The sequence below is a fragment of the Rhineura floridana genome, chromosome 4, assembly GCF_030035675.1.
Source record: "Rhineura floridana isolate rRhiFlo1 chromosome 4, rRhiFlo1.hap2, whole genome shotgun sequence".
Classification (NCBI taxonomy): domain Eukaryota; kingdom Metazoa; phylum Chordata; class Lepidosauria; order Squamata; family Rhineuridae; genus Rhineura; species Rhineura floridana.
Genome location: NC_084483.1, coordinates 50,596,227 through 50,611,009, shown reverse-complemented (window position 1 = coordinate 50,611,009; position 14,783 = coordinate 50,596,227). Strand labels below are relative to the sequence as shown.

The following is a 14,783-nucleotide window of genomic DNA, read 5'->3' as shown; positions in this document are numbered from 1 at the left end:
CTCTGTAATAGAAAGTCAATCTTTGAGGTTGGTGCTGGGCTTAGCATCAGAAAACACTGATAATAAGGTTATGATTTAATAAATTATCATTTGCATATTTTGCACATGTGTCCACCAAGAATGTAGCAGGCACAGCCTCAAAATGGTTATGACTTCCTTCAGTGGAGTGATTCTAAAATAAAGAGTTTGAGGGTTAAGTTTCTCTCTTATAAAAATGAAGCTCTGTAATACTAGATGACAATATTTTGATGAAATTGAAAGTCTCTAATGCAATATAGCAGAGCTCTGTTTGTAGAGCTTAATATTACAGATCTGAAGTTGTGAGTTAATACCTTTGAAAAAGGCTCAATAAACTTAAACTAATAATAATATTCATTAATAGATTCTGGATTATGTATTGATGCAAGTAAATAAAGAGACAATCTATAAGGTAGCTTTCCCCTACCTAGTGCCCTCCAGATGTCACTGGCCTATAGCTTCCATCATCCCCTGTCCATTTGGCGTGCTGGCTGAGTCTAATGGGAAATGGAGTCCAACAACATAAATTTGCTGGAAGAAAACCACAAATGGCAGTTTGGTGAAGTTTGGATATGCTAAACCTCTGTTACAGGGCCTTGTTTTCCTTCAGTGGATCAGATTCTAGATCAGATTTTTGAATGATGTTTTAAAAAGTGAAGAGTTTTACTTTTGATCATGCTATAGGGCAACCTTCCCCAACCTGGTGCACTCCAGATGTTTTGGACCAACTCCCATCAGGCATAGCCATGCTGGCTAGGGCTGATGAGAGCTGCAGTCCAAAATATTCAGGGACATTAGATTGGGGAAGGCTGTTACTGGGCTTGTTAAAAAAAAAAGGTTAACTTCTCATTGCTTAATTTGCAGGACCTGGAAAAAGAATTTGGATGTAGAAAAATGCAGTTGGAATCTACAGCACTTGACATTCAGTTCTTCATTTCTGAGCATGCCCAAGATCTTTCCCCAAACCAGAGCAAGCAGCTCCTGAGACTCTTGAATACTACCCAGAAGCACTTCCAGGAAATGCAAGGGACAATAAGATCCCAAGTGGACCATTTTGAAACTCTCTTAAAGAAAGAACAAGTTCTTGTTGACCAGAAGGTTTGCTTCCCTGTGTGATTGTGTGCTTAGCATAACATTGACCCAAGTAGAGACATGTCAAGTTGCAGAAATTATAGTCTATCTGAAATTGAAGGCAAAATAATAACAGAACCCTTCAGATCTCTAGAACAGCATTATCAAAGCTTGATCAGTCATATTATAACTAGTTGTGTATGTGCCTAAACAGCAATTTTTTGTTTTAACAGCAATATTTAGAAATCATAAAATGCTTCATCCAACAGTGAATAACATATATCTTTTACTTTAAAACTGAATAATAAATAAGAACATAAGAAGAGCCTGTTGGATCAGGCCAATGGCCCATCTAGTCCAGCACCCTGTTTTGACAGTGGCCAGCCAGATGCCTGTGGGAAACCTGCAAGCAGGACCTGAGCACAAGAGTACTCTCCTCTCCTAATAAAGCTAAGGCAACAGAATCTAGGACTGGGGCTACAATTTGAGTACTTCTGCAAGAAGGATACTTTGTCATCTAGTTCAAGGATCTAGTCTGCTCCTTCTGCCAGGCAACAGCCACTGACACTCCTGCACTTTGGGAAAATCTCTATGCAGCTCAAGAGTGTGTGGGTGAAGAAGGGTCATGGCTGTTGCTGCTGCTTTGTTGTACATCTTGAGGGCCTTCTGCGAGGTCTGGTCACCCTAGTGTTCAGAAAGTAATGCACTCAAGAGGTTTGAGAGTTTGTCATCAGCTGGGCTAATGGAAGAGGGACACAAAAGTTCTGTTGGACTGCAAGCTGTGAACAAAATTTACTTTGAAGGTTACATTTTTTGATCAGTTGGAGAAAGGGGAAAGTCTTCAGTCCAGGAAATGTAGGATTTAAAATATATATAGTATATAATAGGGGAAAGGGGTAGGTAAGAATGATGAGTGTCATTGCACGTCTGCTTCTTTATTGCTTAAAGCACGAAAGTGTTATGCGTACCAACTGATCTAACACATAGTTTTCAACTAACCTTTGTTTTGCCATCCCTTTTTCAGAATTAATACCTGTTTATTACAGGTTTCAAGCCATTCAGAGATTTGGATTTTCACACGTATAATGCATGGCCAGACTTCTGCTGGGCGATTCCATCCAAAACCTGGTCTCTTTACATACAGCATTTGTGAGGTTTATCCATACCTTTTCTATTCAGCTTCTTTAAACTGTGTGCACCTGCTATCATGTTTACAGCATACTTTCAGAAACAGTGTGTGATGAAAGCTTTGCAGTCTGGTTGCTTGAAAATTAATCTACATGGGAGCTTCTGAGCATTTCTATTCAGGTTTCTTCTTATTCTAAATTAGGACTTGGCAGAGCAGCACCAGGAATTCACAGAAAAACTACAGGATATATGTGATCTCCTCACACAGACAGAAAACCAGCTCATTGGCCACAAAGAATCGCTTGTTATTGAAGATGCTAAGGCTGAGTTGCAGCAGTACCAAGCAAAGCAAGAGGTGAACACTTGACTAATCAGCAACAGATTCAGGCTGCAAATTCCACATTCACTTACTAAGGAGCAAATCACATTGGAGATACTTGTAAATATTTCTGAAAAAATATGCTTAGGAGCATTTTGTAAGCCTTGTAAATATCTTTTGGATTAGCTGTTGGTACCTCATCCATAGTCCTGTTTGAGTTTATAGTGTGAAGGTTGGTAGGACGTACACTGAGGTACTAGTCTTCCAGCACTGCCCCTCATGTAGTCTGCACAAGGATCTCAGAATGGTTGTCAGAGTGGAAGATGGGGTAAAGCGAACCCACTGAACAGTAATGGAACAGAATAGGAGAGATAAATTCATCCCTAGTTTAGAGGTTTATTTATTTATGCAAAATATGTAGCCATTGCCCTTCACCTTTCAAGTCCAGAGGTTGAATTAAAAGCACCAAAATGAAAACAACGCTGTCATAAAACCACATTTTTATTTATTTTTATTTAACAAGATTTACATATACTACTTAATCAACAAAAATCTCTGAAGTGGTTTCCATAAAACAATATAAAATATTCGTTAAAATAAACAGACAAAATCAAATGTGAAAAACAAATTAACATAAAACTTATCCAAATATAAATGTAATCAGCAGTACTGAAACAAATATGCACAGATTATTCTTGTTTTACTTTTATATCTGATATAATTAACTGTTTCGGGTGAATGCTTTTTGGAGGGGGAAGGCAGATATAATTTTTTTTGTCAAAAGAAAAATTAAAAAATTAAAATGAACAGCGCAAGTCAATATTTATAGCTTCTTTAAAGAAGAGCCTCTTTGCGTTTGGCTTCCAAATGTCCTAAGGATGTTACTTATGAGGCATGCTTTTGCAGTAATTAATTTAAAAATCAGTTCATGCACTCTTCAGTGCATGCCAGGAAATGGTTCAGGTTCACTGCTGATTGGGGCAAGGAATTAAGTCAGATGGTTTATTTATTTACTTAATTATTTAGAAGACATATTACTCTTTCATTTAAACAACCATCAAGGCAGCTCACAAGAGACTGAAATAATACCATCTCACACATGCCACACAGCCCATCAGCCCCTAGGGCTGGGGTCAGAGCATGCTTCCTTTTTGCTCTGAAGCTCCTGGGTAATTAGCAATTCAGCTCTATTCCTGGCAGGGAGGGTGGGGAGCAAATTCCCTACTGCTGTCCCTTTTCATGCCGTTGCGTAGGGCCAGACTGGACTTCCCTTTCTTCTGATGATCTTCCTGGGAAGGAAGGAGTGCAGCCCTCCAGTGTCCCTTTGTTCCCTGGTCAGTGTCAAAGACCAGAGTGTGATTACTTTCTTCTCTGCTGTCCCAGGGCAATTCAGATGATGTGAGCCACACATTCAGCTGAATTGCATACATAGATTTGACCACTTTAACTTCCTAAAATATGCAGATAATTATATGCATTAGCTTTCACAGTGCAAGACACCAGTAACAAAATACTTTAGAATAATTTCAAAAAGTTTAACTTGGTAGTTTCTACTGTAGTGCCACAGCTGGTCCAAGACATTTTGCTGCTGGAGGTAAAGGACAAGAGACCCCACCCCCAGCCCGCAGTCCCATTTACAGAAGCCAGCCAGATTGGCAGCTGAATATTACTGCAACAATGGTGATGGGACAGCATTCTCCACCATACCTGAGGTCAGCTGGCTAGTTTAGGGGGCACAGAACAGGCCCTGTGACATGTACTACTTTGTCCTCCAACAGAGGGGAATGCCTGGGGGGCTCAGAAGGAATGGTCGGAGGTGGAGGTGGCAGCAACTCCCTCCCTCCCAACTCCCCACTGCCTTCTGGTAGGATTGGCCCCGAGTGTTGAGCTAATTGATCTCTAATGATCAGGGAAGAAAGGCTTTTCCCTGAAATTCCACCCAATATGGAGCAGAGCTCTCACTCCTTTTCAAATTTAACAATAGCTATTCTGTCATTGCCATCCTTATGAAGCATGAGGGCAAATCTAGGCTGCATCTTTGAAGAGGAGCTTTCAAAGTGAAAAAGAAATGGATAACTGTTCCTTCTGATCTTTACTATTGTTGCTTTTCTTCAAGGAGCTACAGAGAAATATGCAAGCAAATACACAGGCACTGGCAGAAATTGTGAAAAATACGGAGATGTTCTTGAAAGAAAACGGAGAAAGGCTGCTTCAGGAAGACAAGACTGCTCTTGAAAAGAAGCTTAATGAAGCCAAGACCAAGTGTTTGCTACTTAGCCAGAAGGCAGAAGAGTCCAGAAAACAGCTGGATAAAGCCATGACAACAGCAATTAAGCAGGAAACAGAAAAGGTTCTTTGGCAACCATTTAATATTCATTTTAAAATGCCATATTGCTATAATTTTTCCTTGCATGGGAATGGTGACAATCCCAGAGAAATTTCATGAGTGTCTGAAAACTCAACGAATAGATTATCAGCATTCACTGGTATATGCATGAAATGTAAAATGTGTATATCTATTTTCAGACATTCACCGAATTAATCTAGAGTTGTCAGCATTCACTTTCCAGAAGAAAGGAACACAAAAGTTGTCTAGATTCATAACTAGTCCCTCCTGAGGAAGACTCCTTTAACTAACAGTCTATACCCCAGAATAATTCCCTACAGATTTTCTCAATTTTTCTAAACATACAGCATCAATACAACAATTAAAACAGCAGTGTGAACACCAGTGTTTATTCGGAAGTTTAAAATAAAGCTAATTAAAATGTCTTAGAGAGTAAAAATACCTAAACCCACCACTTAAAAAATAAGCGAGAGCCTGCTTGAGGAGGAAGTTCCTCAGCAGAGGTGTCAAAAATCAATGTCCTCTCCTTAAATACAAAATACATCAGCAGCGTGTCAAATATGAGCTGCACCTTTATGATTAGCCCTGTTCTTCCTTGAAATACAGCCTTTCAGCAATCAGGCCCTGCACATATGTATTTTAAAGGCAAATGGCACAAATAATACACAAATAACACATGCAGGAGTTACTCATATTTGACATGCCACTCATGCATTCTGTATTTGAGTATTAATGCCACGGTATTGAGGCTAAATCTGAAAAGACAGAGATGTTATGTGTCCAGAGTTCTTATGTCAGGGAGGTGGGGAGATGGCCTGTTCTGGATAGGGTTGCACTCTTCTTGAAAGAGCAGGTCCATAGCTTGGGGATTCTCCTCGATCCAACATTGTCACTGGAGGCTCAGGTGGCCTCAATGGCTAGAAGTGCCTTTTTCCAACTCCAGCTGGTTTGCCAGCTTCGCCCCCTTTTTGGACAGAGATGACTTGGCCATATCGCTCCATGCTCTGGTATCTTCCAGATTGGATTATTGCAATGTCTTCTATGTGAAGCTGCCCTTAAAGATGACTCGGAAACTTCAACTGGTCCAAAATGCAGCAGCCAGATTACTGGCTGGAGTTTCCTTTAGATCTCATATAACCCCTGTTTCAAAGCAGCTGCATTGGTTGCCAGTTGGTTTTTGGGCCTAACTTAAGGTGCTCACGCTAGTGTTTAAAGCTGTAAATGACTTAGGTCCCAAATATCTGAAAGACCGCCTCCTTCCCTACAGACCCTCTCAGGTGTTGACATTAGGGTTGCCAGGTTCATGGCCTGAGACTGATCCTGTATCTTTAGGAGAAGAGAGAGTCAGCCAAGTGCAGGTGCTCTTGCAACTCTGTAATGGGAAAAACCACAAGGTGGAATTCTCCCTTCCCCCTGCACAACCTTTAAAGATTCAGAAGACCTCTTGGTTGCCAGGCCCGGCCTCCAAGAGGTCTTCTGTATCTTTAAAAGTTGGGCAGGGGGAAGGGAGAATTCCACCTTGTGGTTTTTCCCATTACAGAGTTGCAAGAACACCTGCACTTGGCTGACTTTCTCTTCTAAAGATACAGGATCAGTCTCAGGCCCTGACCCTGGCAACCCTAGTTGAGATCAGCAGAGGGGGCCCTTTTGGTAGTTCTGCTACCCTGGAAGCTTGGGGAGTGGTGGCCCCCAAGAGGGCATTCTGTATAGCAGGCCCTAAGTTGTGGAACTCCCCACCAAAGTGCATCTGGCACCTTTGCTGTACAGTTTTAGACGAATGCTGCAGGCACCCCTGCCCCTGTTTACCCTGGTCTTTGAGACCTGAGACATATATTTTTAGGACCCACCCTATTTTGTGATTTTAGGTTGTTTTTAATTGTTTTTAATGCTGTCTTTTTGTAACCTTCCTTGGGACCTTTGGGTGAAGGGTGGGGTAATTTTATCATCATCATCATTATTAAAGTTGTTATTGTTATTTACAAAAGATCTTGTAGGAGCAGCCTTCAGAAGTGTCTGTAAGGGGAGGCTTTTTACTCTCTATCATATTCCCACCCTTCCACTATAATGTCTCTTTTCGTCATTGAAGGGAGTAAGGGAGGAAAAGGAAGAATTATTTCTCACTCCAATAGAGACTACTAGGGTCCAGTTCATGCATTCTGTACTGGTATGATTAGTGCCTAAAACGGAAGAAACCTCAGTGCCATTCCATATGTCTGCTATTTTTGTGAAGCTGCTTTTGGTGGGTTCAACTGATTCCAACCATACCAGCACAACTTTAGGAGGGGGTGGGAAGATAGTTCAGCCGGTTTCATGCATACCAGCACTATGTGGCAAACCATTTGATAAAAGCTGCTTCCATGTGGAATGCCATTAATGCAGTTTCATTTTTAAGTAACAGCCATACCACCGCTAAATACCATGGCATTTAACAATGAAAATTCAGGAGCATGCTGTGCTCTTTTCAGGGGTTCTTCTTTCCATGTTAATTAAGTAAACGCATAATGGGGGAAGCCTCAGGGATGAGCACACTTGCTCTTCCCTCCACCCCATTTCCATTCCTGTTGCCTTCAATGTCACCCGGACTTGTGGAGGCTCCTAATATATTTTGCAATCCATGTTTTCTAGGGTTCTAAAAAGTGCAGGGCATCTTCACAAGTTTGCCCACCAACTCGTGTAGGGTAATGGAGACAGAGATGGAGCTAATACATTAATCCCACCCACACCCGTCACACCCACACCCCTTGCATGCTTACTTAACTCAGCAAGAAGAATTTTTAGATCAAGGAACGTTGCTTTTATGACTGATTTTGAGAGTCTGTTCTAGAATTGCACATCCCTAATAAGTGGAAACTTCCCTCTAATTTCAGCCTTAACTTGTCTTAATATTTTTACATTTCAACCATTATCAATATCCACATTTGAACTATTATGACTGAATAAGATTCAAGCTTGAACTTTAATTGTGCAGGTTGCAGCTAGAGAACAGCTAGAACAGAGTAAAAGTACAATAGAAAATCTTCTGGACTGGTTGTCAGATGTAGACAAGGACGCCGAAAACAGGAGCAATAAATGCAAGCCAGCAATCAAACAGAATGACACCCATTTCCAAGAAGGGGATGTGGAGGGTTTGGCTGGTGAAGAAGATGAAGTCAATGGTAACTTGCTGGAAATCCAGCAACAGAATGAAAGTCATGTAGATGGACAACTGAAACCCTCAGAAGACAATCTCAACATGCAATATCAGAAAGCCAAGGTAATACACATGCACAATTTTGATTGCTATAAACATTTAGCAGTTCATACTTGTTTTGAAAAAAGCACGAGGTGAATATAAACGTACATCCTATGCCTGGAGATAGTGCTGTCAGCAATGACATTGGCCTTGGACTATGCAAAACAAAGTCTAGTGGAGATGGGAGACATCATCTGGACCTCCCTAGGTCCCTGCTTTTAATATCTAAACAACCTCTGGAATGATTTGGTGGGAGGTGATTCCACCACCTTTCACCGCACTCCAAGCATATTCATTCCTAACTGCCAAATGAGCCAAAGATCTTTTTATGTCTAGTTTTTGTGTTAACAGGGCTCAAAGCAGGAGTAAACACCATCAGACCAAGGTTGGAAATAGTTACAAGCACACCCAAATAGCCTAATCTCAGAGCACGTTACATCCATGAGAATCCCAATGCTTGTACAAAAATCATGAGGACTCCCTCAAAGCTCTCAGTGTTATGCATACTGAGTGCATACATTGAGCTATCCCTGACATGAAGTCAATGAGGAAGCTTTTGTGTGTATATTGGAATGTTTGCATGCAGTTGATTTGCTTTGGGGTGTGGAAAATAGGACTACTTGGTACATTTGTAGTACCTAATAATTTGAATAGTTTAATGATTTGGAGCCATCATTAAGAGATACGCATATTTCCTATGAATGGAGTGCTGCTCAAAATTGGTCAAGTTCTATATTGCATTGCTAATTATATGTATGTTTTGATTTCTCTGCCCGCTTCCCTCCAGGCTCAACATGAGAAAATTGTTTCTCAGCAGCAAGCTGTCATAATAGCTACACAGTCAGCCCAAGCCCTGCTTGAGAAGCAAGGACATCATCTTTCTCCAGAGGAAAAAGAGAAGATTCAAAGGAATATGAAAGAACTGAAGGTGCAGTATGAAACTGCTTTAGCAGAGTCAGAGCAGAAACTGAAGCTAACACGTTCGTTGCAGGAGGAGCTTGAGAAGTTTGATACAGACTATGGTGAATTTGAAAGCTGGCTCCAACAGGCAGAGCAAGAACTTGATAACCTGGAGACAGGTGCATCTGACTTCAGTGGTATTATCATCAAACTGAAAAGGCAGAAGAGTTTTTCGGAAGATGTCATTTCTCATAAAGGGGATTTGCGGTACATCACAATTTCTGGACAGAGAGTATTGGATGCTGCAAAATCGTGTAACAAAAGAGACGGTGTCAAATATGACAAAGAAGGCATTGATACGTCTTCAACTTCCACGGAGGTACAGAATAAGCTGGATAGTGCAACTGGTCGCTTCAAATCTGTCTACTCTAAGGTAAATTGAGTGTGAATTCACACGGCATGTGTATGTGTGAGATAAACTTGTTCATTCACCAAATTGCTACATGAAATTAAAAGCAGAATGCCTAAAATTATTTTCTTGCTGCATCTCTTTGTATCTCATTTTTTCCCTTTCTTAGGCAAAACTCAGATGTACAACTGAACTGAGGAACCAGGATTAGGGTTCAGGATCATGCGTGCCCTTCTTCTCTTATCTCTCAATTCCCATAGGCTCCTCTTTCCCCTTTTTTAGTTATTAACTTCATTTTCATCTTAATTTGAACATGCAAATGCTGAAAGTATGGGCGGGAGCAGAGGCGCACACACATGCTCCATCCCCAATGTCCTCTGTCCCCAACCTTCCCTGTGTTACGCGAAGAATGCCTGTAGGTGGCTTCTACTCATCTTTGCTTGAACACGAGTAGAACTCTGATAAAGCAGTGTCCCTGATTGCATGGAGGAGTCCACTCATGTTCAAGTGAATACAAGTAGAAGCCCCCTGCCGACCTCTGCACAACATGTGGAAAGTTCGGAGCTGGAGTGGTGCAATGCATGAGAAGACGTTGGGGGCAGGGCTTGTGCATTCATCCCTGCCTGCACTTTCAACAATCGCACGTTCAGGTGAATGCCTGAACACACCTAAAGCAGCTGTCCGATTGATTTACTATGCATGTTTGTGCCCAAAGCACCCATCAAAGCATAACCACTCAGGTGACATTTTGGATAGTATGGTAAGCAGAAATCTTGGGTGTATGAAGGAGCAGTAAGATTACCACTTTGCCCCAAGCTCAGCACTTGCCACAGGTTCAGTTGTCTAGACTGTGAATACTGAGAGGATCATACCAATCGTCCCTCAGGCTGTGATAATCTAGAATTTGACTATAAGTCTCAGATGGGCACCAGGCATTAGTAGGTACCCCTCTGTCCATTGTTGTGTATTGACAAAGCTATTGTTTTAATACTGAAGTCTTAAGTCTGTTTGGATATGCATTTATATTCTGGTGTAGCCCATCCTATTCCAGCAGATGCAGCCTAAAGGTCATAATTAAGGTTTTTATGGCCAAAAGGCGGTCTATACATATATTAATAATAAATAAAGTATAAACTCTCTGCTAGGACTAACATTCCTGCTGTGTATTGTACAAGGCATCATATTTTGTCTAAAGCACTGCCATTGTACATATGCAGTGAAGGATGGGAGATAAAGATGCACACGTGCCTTTAAAGGCCAACGTACAAAAGAAGTTTCTTGTGGAATCCTTCCATCTTCACTAACCAGCACCTCTCAGATGCAATTGCCTAGACAGTTTTGCAAATGAGGTTGAGAAGTTCTTGCAGGCATGCCACTAATGTACATTAATGTATAAATTCCGAACTCCACACTATTTGCATATTAGGTAATTTATATTCATTTTGTAAACATAAAAGTCTTCTGTAAGATGCAACAAATGTTCACAATGAAGATTTAGAGTTACATAAAGCTCGTTCCTCCAATAAACGTTCAAGAAATGTAAAAATCACTATTATATCTGTATCTGAGACTGACTGGAATGTATTCCTTGTAAACCAGAGAGCAGAAATAAAGAAAAACACAGAAAATCTTTATGTTGTCAAAAATGGAGAATAACTATAGAAAGCACAGTAAAGATTTTGCTTTATGAAACTGAACCTTAGATTGTAAGGCTCAAAGAGGCTTGTTTTATGAGATTGTTGTTAATTAAACTTTTAAAACTTAGATCTTCGCAGTATATATAAACATCCATGTTATGATTTTGTCAATTTATATTTCATTATGGTGGTCAATGACCAGCATAGAAAGCATTCAGAAACAGCATCAAACATATTATCCAGATACATAAAATGGAATAAGATAGCATAGAATAAAATGAGATACAAGTATTGGCACAGAAATATTACAGACATTTTGTTAAAATCACAAACTCCAAAAAGGAAGGTTTGTCCACAAATGCTACTTGTTATTTACATAGTGTGGCTTTAAACTATCACCACTAGATGGGGCCAACTGCAAAAAAAACCCTCTGGCACAAGTGTCAGAAGAGAAACTTTAAAAGGCTATACAGAAATATTTTGCTTTTACTCAACTAAAAAAAAGTTTTATTTTAGTGAAAACAGTGCATGCAATATTTGCATAGAACCGTTTCTTAGGAGAATGACAAAGCATGGTCTTTTAAGCAACTTTGCCATCTGGTACAATCCTAGCCTACTAGAGGTAAACCAGTTTACTAAATAGTTCGTAAAACCATAATGGTTCTTTATATTCATTTAATGTTACAAAACCCTGGTATCTGTTTAAAAAAGACATGCCCAAGCCTCATCTTCCCTGTTAGGGATAGAGAACCACCATATCATTGTTTATTATTTTATTTAGTATGTTGATATCTACCACTGTGGAATTCAAGGCAGTGGGTTAAGATGCTTTGCTAACCCAGGCTCTGAATATGACCTTGGGCTTTCCACTGTCTGAGTGTGGCAGGTGTTGTCACTAGGGTTGCCAGGCTCAGGAGCTGAGACTGATCCTGTATCTTTAGGAGAAGAGAAAGTCAGCCAAGTGCAGGTGTTCTTGCAACACTGTAATGGGAAAAACCACAAGGTGGAATTCTCCCTTCCCCCTGCCCAACTTTTAAAGATGCAGAAGACCTCTTGGTTGCCAGGCCCGGCCTCCAAGAGGTCTTCTGTATCTTTAAAAGTTGTGCAGGGGGAGGGAGAATTCCACCTTGTGGTTTTCCCCATTACATTGTTGCAAGAACACCTGCACTTGGCTGACTTTATCTTCTAAAGATACAGGGTCAGTCTCAGACCCTGAACCTGGCAACCCTAGTGACAATCCATTTCTCAGGGAAACTTGAAAGGATAACATTGTTAAGAATTTTTAGTAAAAATTAGATACAGTAGTTTTGTCCAGCAGTTGATGTATTGGTTAATGCTTCCAGGTATTTCACTGTTCCAGTCATTTTCTATATTGATTTTAGATTATTACATTTTAAATACATTTTATTGAACCTTGGTTACAGTTCATAATGAGGAGAGAGCTTAACCACAAGTCGTGGTTCATATAACACACTAAGCCAATTCTTGGTTTAGCTTATGGTGTGGCAGCGGAAAGGGCCTTGAAGGAGTAAAGCAGATTTGGTTTAGCTGTCCTGCAAACGAGGTCTCTCTCTCTCTCTCTCTCTCTCTCTCTCTCTCTCTCTCTCTCTCTCTCTCTCTCTCTCTCTCTCTCTCTCTCTCTCTCTCTCTCTCTCTCTGTATGTGTGTGTGTTTGTGTGTGTGTGTGATAAATCATGTCAGTCTTTTATGCAATAATACTAAATACAAACTTTGTTTTAAAAAAACTACTCTTGAACATGATTTTCTCTTCTGTGCCCTTCTAGTGCAGTATCCTTGGAAATAACCTCAAAGATCTGGTAGATAAATATCAGAATTATGAGGATGCTTCATCTGGTCTTCTGTCAGGACTCCAGGCCTGTGAAGAAGCTGTGAATAAACAGTTATCTGAGGCAGTTGCCATAGATCCAAGAAATCTCCAGAGGCAGCTAGAAGAGACCAAGGTAAACAAGTGAAAAATAGGCAGATCTGCTGTATTGAAAACAAAAGCAGTTTATAAACTGAAGGAGGGCTATTTTTTTTCTGCCTATGGTGTATGTATGTGTGTGCATTACATTTGTTGACCAGATCAGATTTAACAAATTAATGTTGGTTTTGACAGGGAAAAACAGGAACTGTACTATTTACTGAATGAAAGGTTAACACTTTTAAAATTATATCTATTCTGGCTTCCGATCTGTTGGTGGGAACATTACTGTTTCATTGACCCTCATGAATGATCTCTGGCTATAGGTTCCCCATGTTCTTTGGCCCGAGATCACATCTGGAAAGCCAAGAAAATCTTGTGGGTCAAAATACTCATCTCTCAGAAGCAAAACTGGTGATTCTCAGAACCCCTCTCCCCCCAACAACAAAATGAATCGCAACCTTCTTAACCAAAAAACAATCTGTTTTTTAATTTCTTTATTCAATTTCAGTATAAACATAGGCACAGACCTATATCTGGGGAAACAGTGAAAATCAGATAAACGCATATGAATGAAAGAAGGGTTGGAAAAACACACTAGCACAGAAAACTGAAAAAGGAAAGGAGGCTCAACAATTATTTGCAACTGATGTACTAGGGGGTGAACAATGTAAAGTTGCTATTAATCAATAAAATCCTTTCTTTATATCAATATACAGGTTCTTTCAAGACTTACTTAGTCCAAGACACCATCCACAGTTTCCAGTCATTTAAGGGATGTCGAGCATTTCCAAATGCTGGCATACCTAACTAGAACACCATTTATCATTTATGTACAAAAGAAAGTTTTGGCAGACACCTGTTTTGGCAGACACCTGAGAAATACTTTTTTACATTTGTCCTCTGCTCAACCACATTTTGTATGTTAATTTTCCCATAATGAAGAGAAACCACACCTGTCAGACAAGAAAACCTAAATTTAAAAAATGAAAGGGACAGTGGGCCTCAGCAGATGCCAAAGGTGTGTGTGTTTGTCTGAGGGCACCAGAAGTATAATCATGTTCTATATATTCCACCTTTCCTCCAAGAGGCTCAGCACAATGTATGTGGACTTTCCCTATTTTATCTCCTCACATTCTTATAAGGCAGATAATATTGAGCGGCAATGAGTGGCTAAGTCACCTTGAGAATATCATAGTTTAGCAGGGATTTAGCCCTGGGCTTCCGCTGGGAGGAAGGGTGGGATATAAATCAAATAAAAAATAAATAAAATGAATAAATAATTTGAACTTAGGTCTCCCTGGTCCAAGCCCAGGTTGAAGTCACTATGTCACAATGGCCACAGGGGGGAAAAAGCAGTTCAAATATTTTTGTGAGGGGAGAAAAACAACGTCATGGACATTTGTTCAAGAGAAGTATATATATGGATTTATGGTAGATTAAACATTCCCTTTATCTGGAGTTCTTTCCTCTAAATCCTCCAGGTTCCAGACACAAGTGTTATCTCCTGTGACATAAAGCAGAAGTACACATAAAGGCAGAACAGGCAGGGCTCTCTCCAGTTGCAGCCTGCCTACTTTACCACCCAAAGGCCGGCTGACATGTTTGTATTTTTATAATAAGACTCCCTTCCCATCGATGGGTGCTGCTTTTATGTGACAGGAAAGCTCTGTTTATGATGGGTGAATATGAGAGCCTGTTGTTTGTGTGAAATGCTTATCACAGTGGTTAACAGGTTGCAATTATAATATGTAACATGAGAAAGATGGTCATTGATATTGGATTGAAGAACAGAACT

At 40.3% G+C, this 14,783-nt stretch overlaps 1 protein-coding gene across 33 annotated transcripts in view; it reads left to right on the top strand.

Moving 5' to 3' along the window:
* DST (dystonin) overlaps nucleotides 1-14,783 on the top strand; it is a 467,794-nt gene that overhangs the window by 290,409 nt on the left and 162,602 nt on the right. For 22 of the 33 annotated variants that reach the window (XM_061623014.1, XM_061623016.1, XM_061623029.1 and 19 more), the window contains 6 exons: nucleotides 883-1,116; nucleotides 2,420-2,572; nucleotides 4,653-4,886; nucleotides 7,852-8,136; nucleotides 8,903-9,448; nucleotides 12,846-13,022. In XM_061623014.1, coding sequence (XP_061478998.1) covers nucleotides 883-1,116; nucleotides 2,420-2,572; nucleotides 4,653-4,886; nucleotides 7,852-8,136; nucleotides 8,903-9,448; nucleotides 12,846-13,022 — 1,629 coding nt within the window. The remainder of the gene's footprint in view (nucleotides 1-882; nucleotides 1,117-2,419; nucleotides 2,573-4,652; nucleotides 4,887-7,851; nucleotides 8,137-8,902; nucleotides 9,449-12,845; nucleotides 13,023-14,783) is intronic. The other 11 variants (XM_061623021.1, XM_061623022.1, XM_061623031.1 and 8 more) reach the window with 1 other exon arrangement.